The sequence below is a fragment of the Chelonus insularis genome, unplaced genomic scaffold (assembly GCF_013357705.1).
Source record: "Chelonus insularis isolate UGA/USDA-ARS -01 unplaced genomic scaffold, ASM1335770v1 contig_124_pilon, whole genome shotgun sequence".
NCBI classification, from domain to species: domain Eukaryota; kingdom Metazoa; phylum Arthropoda; class Insecta; order Hymenoptera; family Braconidae; genus Chelonus; species Chelonus insularis.
The window spans coordinates 25,972-40,545 of record NW_023276365.1 but is presented as its reverse complement, the minus strand read 5'-3'; the positions used below and the strand labels follow the sequence as shown (position 1 = coordinate 40,545).

Below are 14,574 nucleotides of genomic sequence, written 5' to 3'. Positions count from 1 at the left end.
AAACTTATTCAAGGTCATATTTATTATTGTTCAACCTTTATTTATGTCATTCAACCACGGAGAAGAAAAATACTGATAGAATTATACACTAGCGCTGTTTGTGTCGGTAACAAAAATTGTAGATGACTAGCTAACTGTCGATAAAGCAGCAACAAGGTACAATCAGCACCATCATGTGTAAAATTACGTAATTGAGAAGTCAAGTCAAAAGAGAGAGAGAAAGCAAACTCATACGTCCGCAGTTTTGTTCCAGTATGCGTATATCTTCTGATTGTGTCTGACTTCATCATCACATTGCGTCTTTTTTCGAAATGGAAATGAAGTTTTTCAACTTGTTTTTCTGTCGTACGTTCAAAGTTTAACTTTAATAAACCATAAGTGAACAAGTGATCACGTAAGAAAAGTACGAAATTAATTTCCGGCTTCTTTTACGTTTCTCGATCACGTATACAGCTTCTAACTGCAGTCTAACTCATTATTATTGACTCACTGAAGGTTTAAGGATGACAAACTACCAACAAACTGGATCTTCTAATTTACTTGGGTCAACGTAATTATTGAACAGTACATTAGGCAAGTGTGACGAGTGACTGAATTAATTAAATTTAATATACACTAGTGGACGTACAACACTTTTTGGTGAGTGTTTATTTAATTCTATATAATTTAGGCAAACGTTTTGTGGGTTTTATTTTGACAGCACCAAGACCGCATTGCGGCTGTCGATGCTTAGGATTATTCATCGATATTTTAAACACGACCTAATCATAAAACAATATTTATTCATACCATGACTGTAATATTTGAGTGACATAAAAATTTATTATATATTAAATTACAGGAAAAAATGAGTTCACAACCAATCTCAGTCCCGGGAGGAGACAGGTCCCATCATCAACCAGAATCACAGTCTATTTCCGCTGGTCACACTACAGAAACATCGAAGACTATGACTCCTCCACACGTCAGCAGGTCTTTTAACAACCGTGAGTTGTTTTTCATGAATATTATTGTTTTCCACATGCTTCTGTATTAACAACTGATAAGGGAAACAGTTGATAAGGTGATAGAACAATCTACACAAGCTTATCCCTTCGAAAAGAAATCACTATACTTAATCTAACTTCACTTTTATTTACATCACGTTAACTAATGCTATATGTGATGCATTTTATTAATGAATTCAAGCTTCTTTATTCAGATGAGCAAATGGAATATAGTAATTAAATTTGCTGATGTAGAAAATAATTGGAAAAACAGAGATATACTTTTATTTTTTTTATCAAAGAATTTCAAAGATAAATATTCAAAGGCAGACAAAAAATGCCTTTGTAATTTATGCTTTAATAATTCTAATTAGATTATATTACTTGAATTATAGCTGAAGCTTGTAAATTGAAATTAATCCACTAGATAGCTTTTAGTTTTTAATTTATTGAAGCTTGTTACATTTTTTTCATTTATCTGACAAGAATTTACAACTATAGTAGTACCGCTAAACTTTATTCATAACTTATAATCATAACAAACTATTTTTTTTTTGCACTATCATTGACTGTTTGATCTTATAATCATAATTAAAATATATTCTAAGCCTTGCACGTAATCGAGCTCCAGCCATGCAATTAGCAAGATGAGCTCGAAGGTGTTCTAGCACACTTTGTCCACCTGCTAGCGTGTTTTGATAATTGGAATACGTTTTAGAGTTTATTATAGTTAATATCCAAATATTTTCACTATATATTCAATCAAGAAATGTTGACACATCTCTCATAAAAATAAAGTTTTATTGAAATACAGTTAAATATTTTTCGACCTAGAAATATCAAGACCATAGAGCGCGTAAGTTCATTAATATCAAATGAGTTAAGTTAGAACTTTTTTTGTTCACATAAAAGATAGAAATCAATATCAACAGACTTCGACATATATTTCCTTTTTCTTCATGTGTCTACTATTATTATGTTCACGAGTATTCCTAGTGTTTGTTAAGCTTTCAGTGTTAAACCAGTTCATATATAAACTGTTATTAGATTTTTTATTTTCTTCCGTAAATAATGTTATTTAAATGACAACTACTCAACTACATACTCATACTATACAGATCCTTTACATTTTTCAAGTACTCTTCAAGAGCATGAAGTAAAGATAGTTGCACCGAAAACTTTGTAATGGTTAGGTGGTTTAAATTGCCTTGTATTAAAGGTAAGACATATCATGTGATCTGGTCACATTTTTTAGCTCTTTTACATTGTTTGTTCATTCACAGAGAAATAAATGTGATATAATTATTACCATCTAGATTAATGCACTGATAACTCATGTACTAATCACTTAAGCTAGGTAGTCAAGAATTTTTTTTTTCTTTTAATTAAAATGTATCATATTAAAATTATCTAAGCACTGGGATCATTACTTAAAAGACCATAAAATGTTCCAGGAGTAAAACGTAAAAGAAAAGTAGTGAATGAAAAAAAAATGTTAGAATGTTTACTTGAATTATTTGATTGCTGTTATCAAAAATACTTAAATTTGCGATGTTGCATGTTCTTCTACCTTTGAATTGGATGAATTAAATGACAGATAATAGTGTTTTATACTCGTGAAAGAGCTAAAAAATGATCGGATTAAATTACAGTATGAACAGCAGTGTTTATGAGTTTATGTAATAATGGAATGAACGAACAGGTGTGCAGATAGTAGATATTTAATAAATATAAGAAAAGCAGAGTTATTCTATTTTAATAAATCATATTTAGCACCAGCAGATGATCGACGACAACGACAAGGCAATCCTCAATCGGTCCAACTGTCAAAGCTTCCATCGTCTGAATCTCTCACCACTAATGCTAATATCACTTCAGGTGCTCCTCCGCTTTCTCCAGGTATTTTATTTAATATCCTCTATCTTTTAAGAGGAAATAAAAAAAAATATTTATGCTCTCTGAATAATAATATGACGCGAGCATGTCGTTACTATTATATTTCACCTATTGGCATTTAAAGTATGGCTTCAAACTTCATCTTCTTAAATTCCCCTGTGATTCATTATGCTTCGAGGCACTCAAATTATACGCAATAGTGCACTTATTTTGACTAATGGTTTTATATATGAATTTTATTTTATTTGAATAAAATTTACATTTTCATTTTTATATTAATCATTAACTATCATGTTTTTCTCTGCAATAAAATTCAAATTTTCGAGGTCATTAAACAACTTCAGATGCCATTGGTAATGTATTATAAGAAACGGAATATTACTTTTTCTGCAATTGATTGAATTTCATATGAAGCATAAAAGTGTGGGAAAGAGATAATGACATTGAATAAAATGAATATTGTTTTATTAAAAATGTTATTAAATATAATTGGTTTACAATATTATATATTTCATAATATTTGTAAGCAAATTTAAATTTTTATTTTCATTTAAGCTTCTTTAATTATTGCATTAATTATTTTTCAGTTTTATGATAATTTTGAGCCTTGAATTTTTTTTTAATACTCAGTCCAATATTCCATTTCCACTACCAAGGCATTTTACTATTTTTATAGGTATCATAAAAGTAATAAATTCCTAGTTAGAATAAATGAATATTTATTTCAGATTACAACCGATTAGGAATTTAAATTACAAATTTTACTAGCTGAAATAAATATTCAAGAATTTATATGCAATATTTTTGTTTTTTATCAACAGAAAAAGAATGATAAATGAATATAGCCTAATTTTGATAGCATTCAATAATATTTGTTTTTGTTTGCTGAATTCCCCTCTCTTTATTCTCTATTTGTAATGAACAACGGTAAATCATTGGAGATAATCTAAAAAGATCTTTCGGATTTTGTAGGTTTATCAGGAATGGGTGAGAGCAGTCTCAAGATCGATAACTCATCGGAGAAGGTAACACTATTAAATTTACGAGTGCTAAAGTATTGATTAACTGATTATCCTAAAAATATATGTACAGTCTGTCGACACCAATAAATTAACGAGAAAAGAATCATATAAAGCCCAAAGGAAGAATTATCGTATTGAGAAGAAACGTGTTGCAAATGAACTACTGAATTCGTTGAAAGATCCAACGGTGATCGTTATGAGTGACTGGCTCAAGGTACGAGGGACACTGAAGAGTTGGACAAAGCTTTGGTGTATATTGAAACCTGGGTTACTATTGCTCTATAAAAGTCCAAAGATAAAGGTAAATTGAAAAAAGAATATTAACTATGACTGCTATGACTATTTGACTCTTACATTTGAGAATATTTTTAGAGTAGTCACTGGGTCGGAACAGTTTTATTAAACACTTGTCAGGTGATTGAACGTCCAAGTAAAAAGGATGGATTTTGTTTTAAATTATTTCATCCCCTTGAACAATCGATTTGGGCTCCAAGAGGTCCAGAAAAAGAAGCAATGAGTAAGAAGCCGTATTTTTATCAACTTTTTATTAGTTTTATTTCTATTGATTCCATTAAACGAAGAGTTATCCACAGCATATTCTTGAAATATCTTGATGTTTCTATTTAATTAAATTGTATTTTTTTTTATAATAATATTGATTACTATTAAAACTCATTCAAGTTGTATGTCATGCCATGTTGTCGATGATAAAAATCAAACTATTTATATAAAAGGAGCATATTTCTCTTATTTATGTCAAAGAGCAAATTTGAATGACTGAATAAAAATGAATGTCAGCTGACGATTATGCTGGTGGTTAATCTTGTATTGTACTAAAAATAAATAAGCAATAATTTTATTTATGACGAATAATGTAATTAATGTTGATGGATGATATGGATTTGGTTATTGATTAAATGAATATTTTAGGAGCTGTTGTGCAACCATTGCCAACGTCTTATCTAATATTCCGAGCACCCTCTCAAGCAGCTGGAAAATGTTGGTTGGATGCTTTGGAATTATCTCTACGTTGCTCTTCACTTATCGTTCGATCGATGAGTATCCTGCCACGTTCACCACAACACGATGCAACTACGACGCATGAGACTCAATGGAGTGAAGCTGACTATGAAAAACACTTTGATGATCACGGTAAGTATATGTGCTTTTTTTTTTTTTATTTCCTGGAATAAAGTATAGATAAAAAATGCGAATCGTCAATTAACAAAAGTCGATAATAATTTACATGTAATCAAAATGAAGCCTGTCAGAGATGTATATACATATTTACTTTAGCTTAACCTTATAAAAATTGTCTTCATTAAAAAGTATCTTTCAAATTAGAGGCGAATTCATAATTTACATTGGTACAGTATTGTCTATTTTTTATCTTATAAATAATCGTTAATTGCTCGCTTAAGCAGCACTGGGAAAAAAATTTTTTTCATCACGAAAAGAATAGTCATTAAGGTTAAATAAATATGTCATCGATTGAATAGTTATTGATAGTTAACAATGATTAAATTGGATGAATTAAAAAAAATTTATGAACTTCCATACGATCAATATCATTTTTTTCTCAGTGAACATTAAATGCTTCATCTAATGACGGTTTAGAAAAACGACGGAAACGTGGCTTTATTAATAAACTAGTGCATCTTAATTAAAAGCTTCTGGTTGCTTTATAGTAAAAAAATTTGATTAAAAATTAGACATTGGGAAGTAAACTAATGCTTTCCGATTATTATTAATGCTACTTTTATTGCTGGGTCGACATCATTCATCGGCGAGAAACTTATAGAACACAAACGCGACCAGACTTCATTAAATTTGAGTCGTTACGCACCTAGATCACCTACTACGCCTCAAAGACGCTTACTATCATGTCCTCAACCGCTGACCCCGGGTTATACAAGCGTTTCCAAAAGTGTTTGTCCTTCACCGACCCCGACGTTCCAGCACTTATGTCACGCAGTTGCTTATTGGGAAAAAGAGTTGCTTGGCAAGTCACCGTCACCCCCAGTTGATCTTACAATTTCGCCAACTCCCGGAAGTTCGGATAACGAGGGCTTGTATCAGTATAACATGAGCGATACTTCGCCCTCGTCGTCCTTTGTTTTTCCATCCCCTACCAGACGCATGACTATACCTTCTATCCATATCCTAGAGTGTAATACCCACCAAGTAGTAACGCTAGATCCTGTTCGTACCTCCCTCACAGACCTGGACGACATCAGTCAACCAGAAAACGGAGTGGTTGCCGATGCAGAGATCAGCGCCACTGAGACTGAATCCGAAGGATCTGGCAAAGAAGAAGAAAACATTTGCGAGACACCGTACATAGCTAATGAGAACGAGTTCCTTGGAACGGTAAGATTTTCATTTAAAACATTTTTAAAAATTCAGTTATTTAAATTTATTGATTGACATCGATTATCTAATTAACATTTCATGCTAATGATAAAGAAGGAAAGTTTATTATTCATAAATCTATCTATCATTGATTTTTAGCAGCACATTTACAAAATTGATGATAAAAAGCAGTTAGGTCCGTTGAATGACAATTTTTATTGTCAGGAAAGTAGAGTTTTAACTAGTTAAGTACCTAAACGTACCTGTTGATAATACATATAAAATAACATCACAAATCTATAGTACAAAAATGAATCAATGGAATTATTTATAAGTGTACAGTAACAGCAGTCAAACGAATTATACTAAAAGCTTATAGTGAAAGATGTTATAGTTCACAACCAGTCATAAACACATTTGTATGACACTTCAATCAGCAGTAATATTGACAACTGTCTCTGCCCGCTGACAGTTTTTTTATTTTCTTTTCCTCCACATATCACCGTTTAGTATTTTCCAATAATTCATTTTAAATAAAAAGATTGATAGCTTCCATATCACCATCTATCATTTAATTTTTCAATTACTTACACAGAATCAATTATTCATTCATAATTACAAAAAAAAAGTCGAAATCGATATTACTGACTAATTCTGAACATTTTTAATTACCAATTAATGTTGTTAATATATACAAACTTATATATTTCTTTTTAGGCTGGAGAAGTCGTTGCAGAACTCCAAGAAGAGCAAAAATCTCTCATCTGGTTTCTTCTGAAACAAGTACGGCCTGGTATGGATTTATCTAAAGTGGTTCTACCCACCTTCATCCTGGAACCACGATCATTCTTAGAGAAACTGGCAGACTCATATTACCATGCAGATCTTTTATCACAGTAAGTGGAGACCAGCAAATTATGTGAAAAGATGATTCATTCATCTGATATGATATTAACTTAATTACAAATAAAATTAAAATTTTTGTAGCTTGTTAAAAGATCATTAAACTGTTATTCCAATTTTTTAAAGTCTGGTATATTAAAGTTAGTTGAGGAATGTTGAACAAAAATGAGTTGAATGTAATAACACGACATCAATTTACAGGGCTGTTTTAGAAGACGATGCATTCACTCGTATGAAAGGTGTTGTCAAGTGGTACCTTTCAGGTTTCTATAAGAAGCCTCAAGGTCTGAAGAAACCATATAATCCATTATTAGGAGAGACGTTTAGATGCTATTGGCAACATCCCAATGGCTCACGAACTTTTTACCTAGCTGAACAGGTAAATAAAAGTTATTAAAAGTGTAATATAAAAGTTTATACTGTTTTAAAATATCATTAATCGAAGACTTACGATGGCTTCAAACTTTAAAACATTGTAACTAAATTGAACTGTATGAAAGAGTATAAAAATTGTCTTATAACTTTTTTCGAATCAAATTTACGTCAAAAATAACAAGTTTGATTACAAAATAAATCTACAAAGAAGTTAAGAAGGTTTTAGGAAGGCTTTCAAAAAAAAAGTTTCAAATGTTATGAGCAAACATTATTTGCTGTTTTAGGTTTCCCATCATCCACCCATTTCTGGATTTTACGTGACAAACCGCCAAGATGGCTTTACAATTAGCTCCACAATAATTGCTAAGTCAAAATTTTACGGAAATTCAACTTCTGCAGTTCTTGATGGAGCAGCAGTGCTAACGATGCTTCCACGTGGCGAGGATTACTCTATGACGATTCCTTATGCACATTGCAAAGGAATAGTTATGGGTACCTTGTCCATGGAGCTCGGTGGCAAGGTTAACATAATCTGCGAAAAAACAGGTTATAATACAGAACTAGAATTTAAATTAAAGGTAAGTTTATTTCTGATTAAAACCAGGTTAAGAGTTTAAATTTTAATCTAGGTTTTTAAATAATAAATAAAGAAATTTTTTACTAGCCGTAAATTATGATTCTTTCTTTTTTAATATTATGCGAAATGCATAAATTTTTATTATTTAAAAATCTTTATTTAAACTTTCACTCATAACTGGTATTTCGCTTTTTTAATTACTTATTTTTAGAATAAATGTAATGAATTTTTTTCATTAAGAAATGAAGTAATTAATTACGTGAATGATGTTTATAGCCCTTCCTTGGCGGTGCTGAACAAATGAATCAAGTCGTTGGACGAATAAAGCTAGGGAAAGAGACTTTAGCTACAATTTCTGGCTATTGGGATGGTCAAATAAATATAACAGATAAAAGAACAGGAGTAAGCTTTCATAAATTTAATTTAATTACGAAAGTTCATTTAATTAATAAAAAAAAATTAATCAATAATACTTTTTCTCAACAGCAAGAAAGTGTGTTGTTTAATTCCACTCCTGAAGTACGTCGAGCACGTCTAAAAAAATATACAGTACCTATTGAAAATCAAGGAGAATGGGAGAGTCAAAAGCTGTGGTTAGCTGTAACCCAGGCAATAAACAGAGATGATCAAATTGCTGCTACCGAAGCAAAAACAATTTTAGAAGAGGCTCAAAGGGAACGTGCAAAAGAACGTAAACTGCATAATGATGAATGGATACCAAAATATTTTGTACAGGTTGTTAACATAACAGTTTTATCGATCCTACTATTAATACTGATAATTGCGTCATTGTATTTTATTTAATCTATTGAATTTAATGAGTTAATCTCTTTTTTCACTGATAGGATATTATCACGGGTAACTGGATATACCGACATGCAGATATTCGACCGTGGGACCCACGTAATGATGTCGTTCAGTACGAACATGATTACATCATACGCACAAAAACTCGTCATAAGACTCCTATCATGCGAACCGGAAGCATTGTTTCTGCAGATCCACAATCACAGGTACAGGAATCAAAAATTGGCAAATGGAGGAGAAAATGGTTGAAGTAAAGAAGGAAATTGGGAACAAGTGTTTTTAAGAGGATGAGTGAAATAATTGCATGCTTGTTTGTTGCTGTTATTTAGATATTTAGTTGAATATTATTTATAAAAAATATTATAATAAAAATGTATTTAATTTTATGACTTTGCTCTTGCTAATAATCTATTGGAATAGTATCACGAATTTTGGGCAAAACACGTGAGAATTTGTTGCACGCGTTTGTTTTTTATCGAGTGGCAATATAATGATTTCAGATGCCGTTATTACAGGCGGAGTCACGTTCATCGTTGTCTGTTCTTAAATCATCTAAGCGTCAGCTATCTAGCAATATGCCTTTATCAGAAGCTGCTCATGATTCTGGTAGTTCTTCAGAAGCACTACACTCTGACTCAAGTCAATCCGTAGGGAAAAGAAGGCGATCAACTGCTCGGTAATTTTTTTTTTTTCTTATTTAATCGAAGATAATTATAGCAAACTTAGTCTATAAATATCTATAAAGAGTTTTATTTTTATTAACAAGATCAGATCGCTAATAAGTATGGTTTCTTTTCATCAAAGAAAGTATCATTAAAGTATTTAAATTGCGATATAACAATTTAAAAGTCTTTTATTCAATTGTTGAAGATGTTAAAAAAAATTTTCAAAAAGGATGTTAATTAGAATTATTTATTTTTAGAATGATGCACTCAATTAAAGAGGTTGAAAGTCAAATATTAGAGCACGGTGAGAAATTGAACCGAATTCAACGGTCATTAGAACAACTTGCTATCCGACAAAGAAGCATGAGGGAGCAAAATAGCAATCCAAGTATGATGAAGAATTGTATAGATACAGTAATTATCATTGCTGTCGTTTACTTCGTGCAATATTTTGTAATGATATGGAATCGAAACAATACAGATGCCAAAGAAACATGGTAAGATAATATAATATTTTATTTATTTACATATCATATCGATAAATTTGCGAAAAAAATTGTTTTATCTTTATGTTGCTTTTTATTTTAATAACAATTACATCAACTTGATAAAGTTTCTATTTATAATTGAAGTAGTATAAAGACACAATTAAGTAATTCTTATTAAAAATTATTTTGTAGATCACCGACAAATGAACTGTCGTTGGATTAAAAGTACTTCTTGAAATTTCTCCACTCTGCTCAGTTGTTTGGTTTCTTTAAAGTATATATAAATATATAAAAAGGGTAAAGACAAGAAAGGCATATTGTACTATTAAGTGTATAATTGAATCAGTCTTGTAAACTACGCACTGTGGCATATTTATTGCATAATCGTGTTTTTTCGTACAGTTATAAGTCCAATTGAAAGGTTAATATCAGTATGATGTATATATATATATATAATTTAAAGAAGGACACTCGATCCTCGAAAAATGATATATATTCATATACATAATGTTTATAATTAATTTTATGGCTTGACCACTCTTGAAATATGTTCTGAGTGAAGCTATCGATCTAATGGATTTTTATGTTTCGTTTTGTTTCTGTTTATTGTCGCTTTTTTAATTTGTCAGGGATTGTAAGAAGAACTGAACATTTTTAATAATTACAATTATTAATGATAATCATCGCAATAGTGATATAAATTTTTATTGATAATAATCAACTAAATCAATAGATATTATTTTATTCAATTAATTTTTTAAAACGATAACTATACTTTTTTATACAAAACTATTACGAGTCAGTGTAGTCACTAATATTAGGACAATGATGAAAAATATATATTATTAAATAATTAAATTGTTCACAGTACCTAAATTAGAATAATAAATGCACCGAATAGGTAATATTGTTATAAATTGACAGAAAATAGAAGTGTTTGCTGTTTATAAGATTTATAACTTGAATACTGCTGTTATCGGTGTCTATAATATATTATAAACTTTTTTTTTTTTTTTGATGTCATGTAGCTCACTATTATTTCTTCAAACTCTACTTAGTTTTGTTAAAACTTTCCATAACAATATTACCAGGGTATGTTAAAAAATAGCTTGTCAATAGGTTATAGTGGCTTTTACAAAAATGAATCATGATACAGAGTATTTCTGATATATTAGTGATATAATTGTAATCATATGGTTGCTTATTAGACCAAAAGTTGATCATTCCACTATAAAATGACGTCCTATAACAGCTATACTGATTTTTTCCATATTGTGAGATTTTATACAAGCACTTGATTATTTATTCCAATTATAAATAAAATAAACTAATAAAAATAAGAGAGATCGAATCTATTGTCCTTATGGCAACAAATGTCAATATTTAAATAACTAATCGCTGCGCGATATTTCCCCATGTGATATTTTACTCTATTTAATCGCCAGATTATTAAACACTGATAGAACAGGAGACAGAGTTAATGAAATATATTAATAACAGAACAATGATATCAATATATTGAGGATTTTGTTACAAAAAATAATAACAATGTACCATTATTTAATTTAAAATTTTCTTTATTATAATCAAAAATTTACTTTAACAATATAACGGCTATTTACATTTGTAAATAATGAGTTTATTTGTGAGTATTATTAAATATATTGAAAAAAATGAATGAAAAAATGAGTATTAATCAACACATCGTAATTTTTAATTAAATAATATTAAAAAATTAGTTTAATTAATACTGAATTGTAAATGAAATAATAATTATTGATTAAGTATTTCTTTCATCTGTATTACAATTATTTTAAAGTAGGTAATCACTGTATCTACACTATCATTATATCCTTGCATAAAAATTTATACGTATATATCTGCTTCTGATTTTATAATAGGCTTGTTTCGGAAAAAGTTCTTTATGTATTGATTCACACATTCCTCTTCTGATTATAAAACTTATGAGAATGAAAGAACTATGTCAGAATTTATAATTTATAATTTATAATTGAATAATTGAATAATTGATATTTACCTGGAAATGTGTTTTCAATAAGAAGCATATCCGAAATATGTTTACCGACTGCTTTGAACAGCAATCTATCTTGGATCATTTTTTTATTATAATAAGGCATCAAATATTTTACAACCCAAGGAGCAATCCTTTCTCTACAAGCAGTCAAATGTTCTTCAATATGGATCGGAGATTCGGGCATCATTTCTTCTTCTTCTTCAGATTCCCCAAAAAGTTCAATAAACTTAGCTCTTAATCTTCCATGTTTCCTATAATTCTTGACAGATAATTCCATCATTTTATTCTTCAATTTCAAAACTTGATGAACTCGTTCAACAAACCAAATGCCTTTTTTTTTCTTCATTATCAAATCTTCTTTATTCTCTTCTGGCAAAGAATTGCCACTTTCATCTACAGCACGTTTTTTCAACTTTTGATAATTTGAAAATGATAATTTTCTTTTTCCACTATGTTGTTGATCAACAGAGGTATTTTCTTTAATTTCCAATTTTTTTGTCATCTTTACAGAAGATGCATTATTCTTCGTTGTTGCAGTAGACGTTTCAGTACACATTTTACTTATTTCTTTATCCATATTCGTTTTAGACACACCTGAATGTTTTTCTATTAACGTCATTAAATCACTACTATCATCACTTTCACCAAACATGTTCTCTAAATTTTCTATCAGTGAATCTCTAGACTCTTGGTCCTCATTTTGTGTTGTACTCCTTACATCAATTAATGTTTCTTCATCAAATATATCCGGTACATTTGTATTATCACTAACACTATTATTTACAATTGTCACTTTCTTATTATTATTCTTACAGTCTTCAATGTTGTTCATTTCATCATCTTTATTACTAGAAGTATCTAGTAATTCTACTTTATCTTTTTTATCCCATTTATCTTCTTCATTAACTTTTATTTCTTTTTCTATTTCATCAATGATATTAGTTTGATTTTTTTCTAATAAACTAACATCGCACTTTGATTCATTTTCAAACTGCTGAATATCTGAATTATAAAGCGATTGAGTATTTTGCTGCATATTTAAATATGTTGCTTCAATAGGACTCACATCAAATGATGTTTGCACAGAGACATCAACAGTCTTAGGAGAAGAATCAAGAAAAATAGCTAATTTACTATGAATTTTTCGTTGATTAGTATTATCTTTTATATCTGATATCGTTTTGAGCATTGCTTGTCTATATAAAGACGTTGCTAGGGAAGCTTTAACAGCATTTAATTCTAATAAACTAGCACATCTCTTCAATTCAGCTTTAGAAATTTTTTTCTCTTTTATTGCTGTACAACAAGTATTATAATTGTTGATAATAGATTTATGTAGATAAGAAAAATACACTCTTCTCACCTGAAAAAAAATTGATTATTTATTATTAATTTTCAATATTAAAATATAAATGTTTTATTAAATATTATTCACAATAACAAACAAATGTATTTTAAAATACTGATCTAATTCTTCTTTTAATTTAATACAAGTCTAACAAAACAGTGATATGATTTATTGAAGTAAAAAAAGATTGTATGCTCATGTATATTTTAATTTATTATTGTGATGATAATAATTATGTTAAATTAAAAATATTATACTTACCAAAGAAGTAAGCTGTAAAAATTCATCTTTGGCATCAGCTTTACTAAAACAATCATTGTCGAATATAAGTGGTTGTAGAAGTGAACACATACTATCATTGTCTTCACTGTAAAATTCTGCACTCTCAATTTCACTTATTCTTTCATCTTTTTCTTTTTTTATGTTAAAAGGCAATGGTAAATCCATTGGTCGTGTCGCAGTCATTGTGATTATCACACAATGTTTTTTAATCGCGAATCAAAACCTAAACTTGCAACCTCGCTTAGAGAAGGTTAGGGTTGTTATGGAGTACAGGATTTAGTACACGGATTAACCGCATGAAGCGCCACACTCTACATTATTTTTATTAAAGCTCGATAACTTTTCAACTGTCGATAATTTTTTTGTCAAACTGGCAGATTGTTTACCGACTGATGTGTGGCAAAAAAAACATTTCTTAGAAATGCGTCAGTAAGATGGCTTCAGTTGTTCTAAATGCTTCGAAACGAATTTTGTGCTCCGTTTCAAATCCGACAAAATTTAGATTATTAATCAATAGATAAATACATAATTCTCAATTCTATATTGTATAATTTTAGTCAGCATTATGAATAATGAAGCTAGATATAATGACTTAATTCCAATAATACCCAGTAAAGCTTTGTGTTCTGATTATAATTAAAATATTAACTGACCAGGTTATTATTAACACCTGCTTAAGCATATTATAACAAATACGTTGTAGTGAAGCAATTAAGGGATGACATAAATCCCCTAGTTCAGTGCATTTTCGAGCAATGTCGGATGAATCCGTGAATACAAATCAATGGAAACAACGGTTGACCGCGCATTTAATTTCCATTTTCCCCCCGCCTGGATA

At 29.7% G+C, this 14,574-nt stretch overlaps 2 protein-coding genes across 8 annotated transcripts; one reads left to right on the top strand and one right to left on the bottom strand.

Moving 5' to 3' along the window:
- Positions 1-217: 217 nt before the first annotated feature.
- Positions 218-11,422, top strand: Orp8 (Oxysterol-binding protein-related protein 8). Of its 7 annotated transcripts, none has more exons than XM_035084140.1 (19): positions 218-345; positions 496-573; positions 842-986; positions 2,760-2,885; positions 3,855-3,907; positions 3,975-4,205; positions 4,277-4,421; positions 4,835-5,056; positions 6,126-6,274; positions 6,974-7,152; positions 7,361-7,538; positions 7,819-8,112; positions 8,388-8,513; positions 8,598-8,846; positions 8,957-9,124; positions 9,339-9,362; positions 9,434-9,594; positions 9,841-10,080; positions 10,264-11,422. In XM_035084140.1, coding segments are annotated over exons 3-19 (2,685 nt in total). In that variant the 5' UTR covers positions 218-345; positions 496-573; positions 842-847; the 3' UTR covers positions 10,265-11,422. The 7 variants fall into 7 exon arrangements, with proteins under 7 accessions (XP_034940031.1, XP_034940015.1, XP_034940023.1 ...); XM_035084124.1 differs by having other exon boundaries at positions 496-639; XM_035084132.1 differs by having other exon boundaries at positions 248-403; positions 496-639.
- A 361-nt stretch (positions 11,423-11,783) lies between these two features.
- On the bottom strand, positions 11,784-13,980 carry LOC118067047 (uncharacterized). Its single transcript, XM_035083576.1, has 3 exons — positions 13,716-13,980; positions 12,110-13,469; positions 11,784-12,020 (listed from the first exon to the last, which is right to left on the bottom strand). Exons 1-3 carry the CDS (start codon positions 13,917-13,919, stop codon positions 11,938-11,940), a joined length of 1,647 nt encoding a protein of 548 aa, XP_034939467.1. The 5' UTR covers positions 13,920-13,980; the 3' UTR covers positions 11,784-11,937.
- Positions 13,981-14,574: the final 594 nt, after the last annotated feature.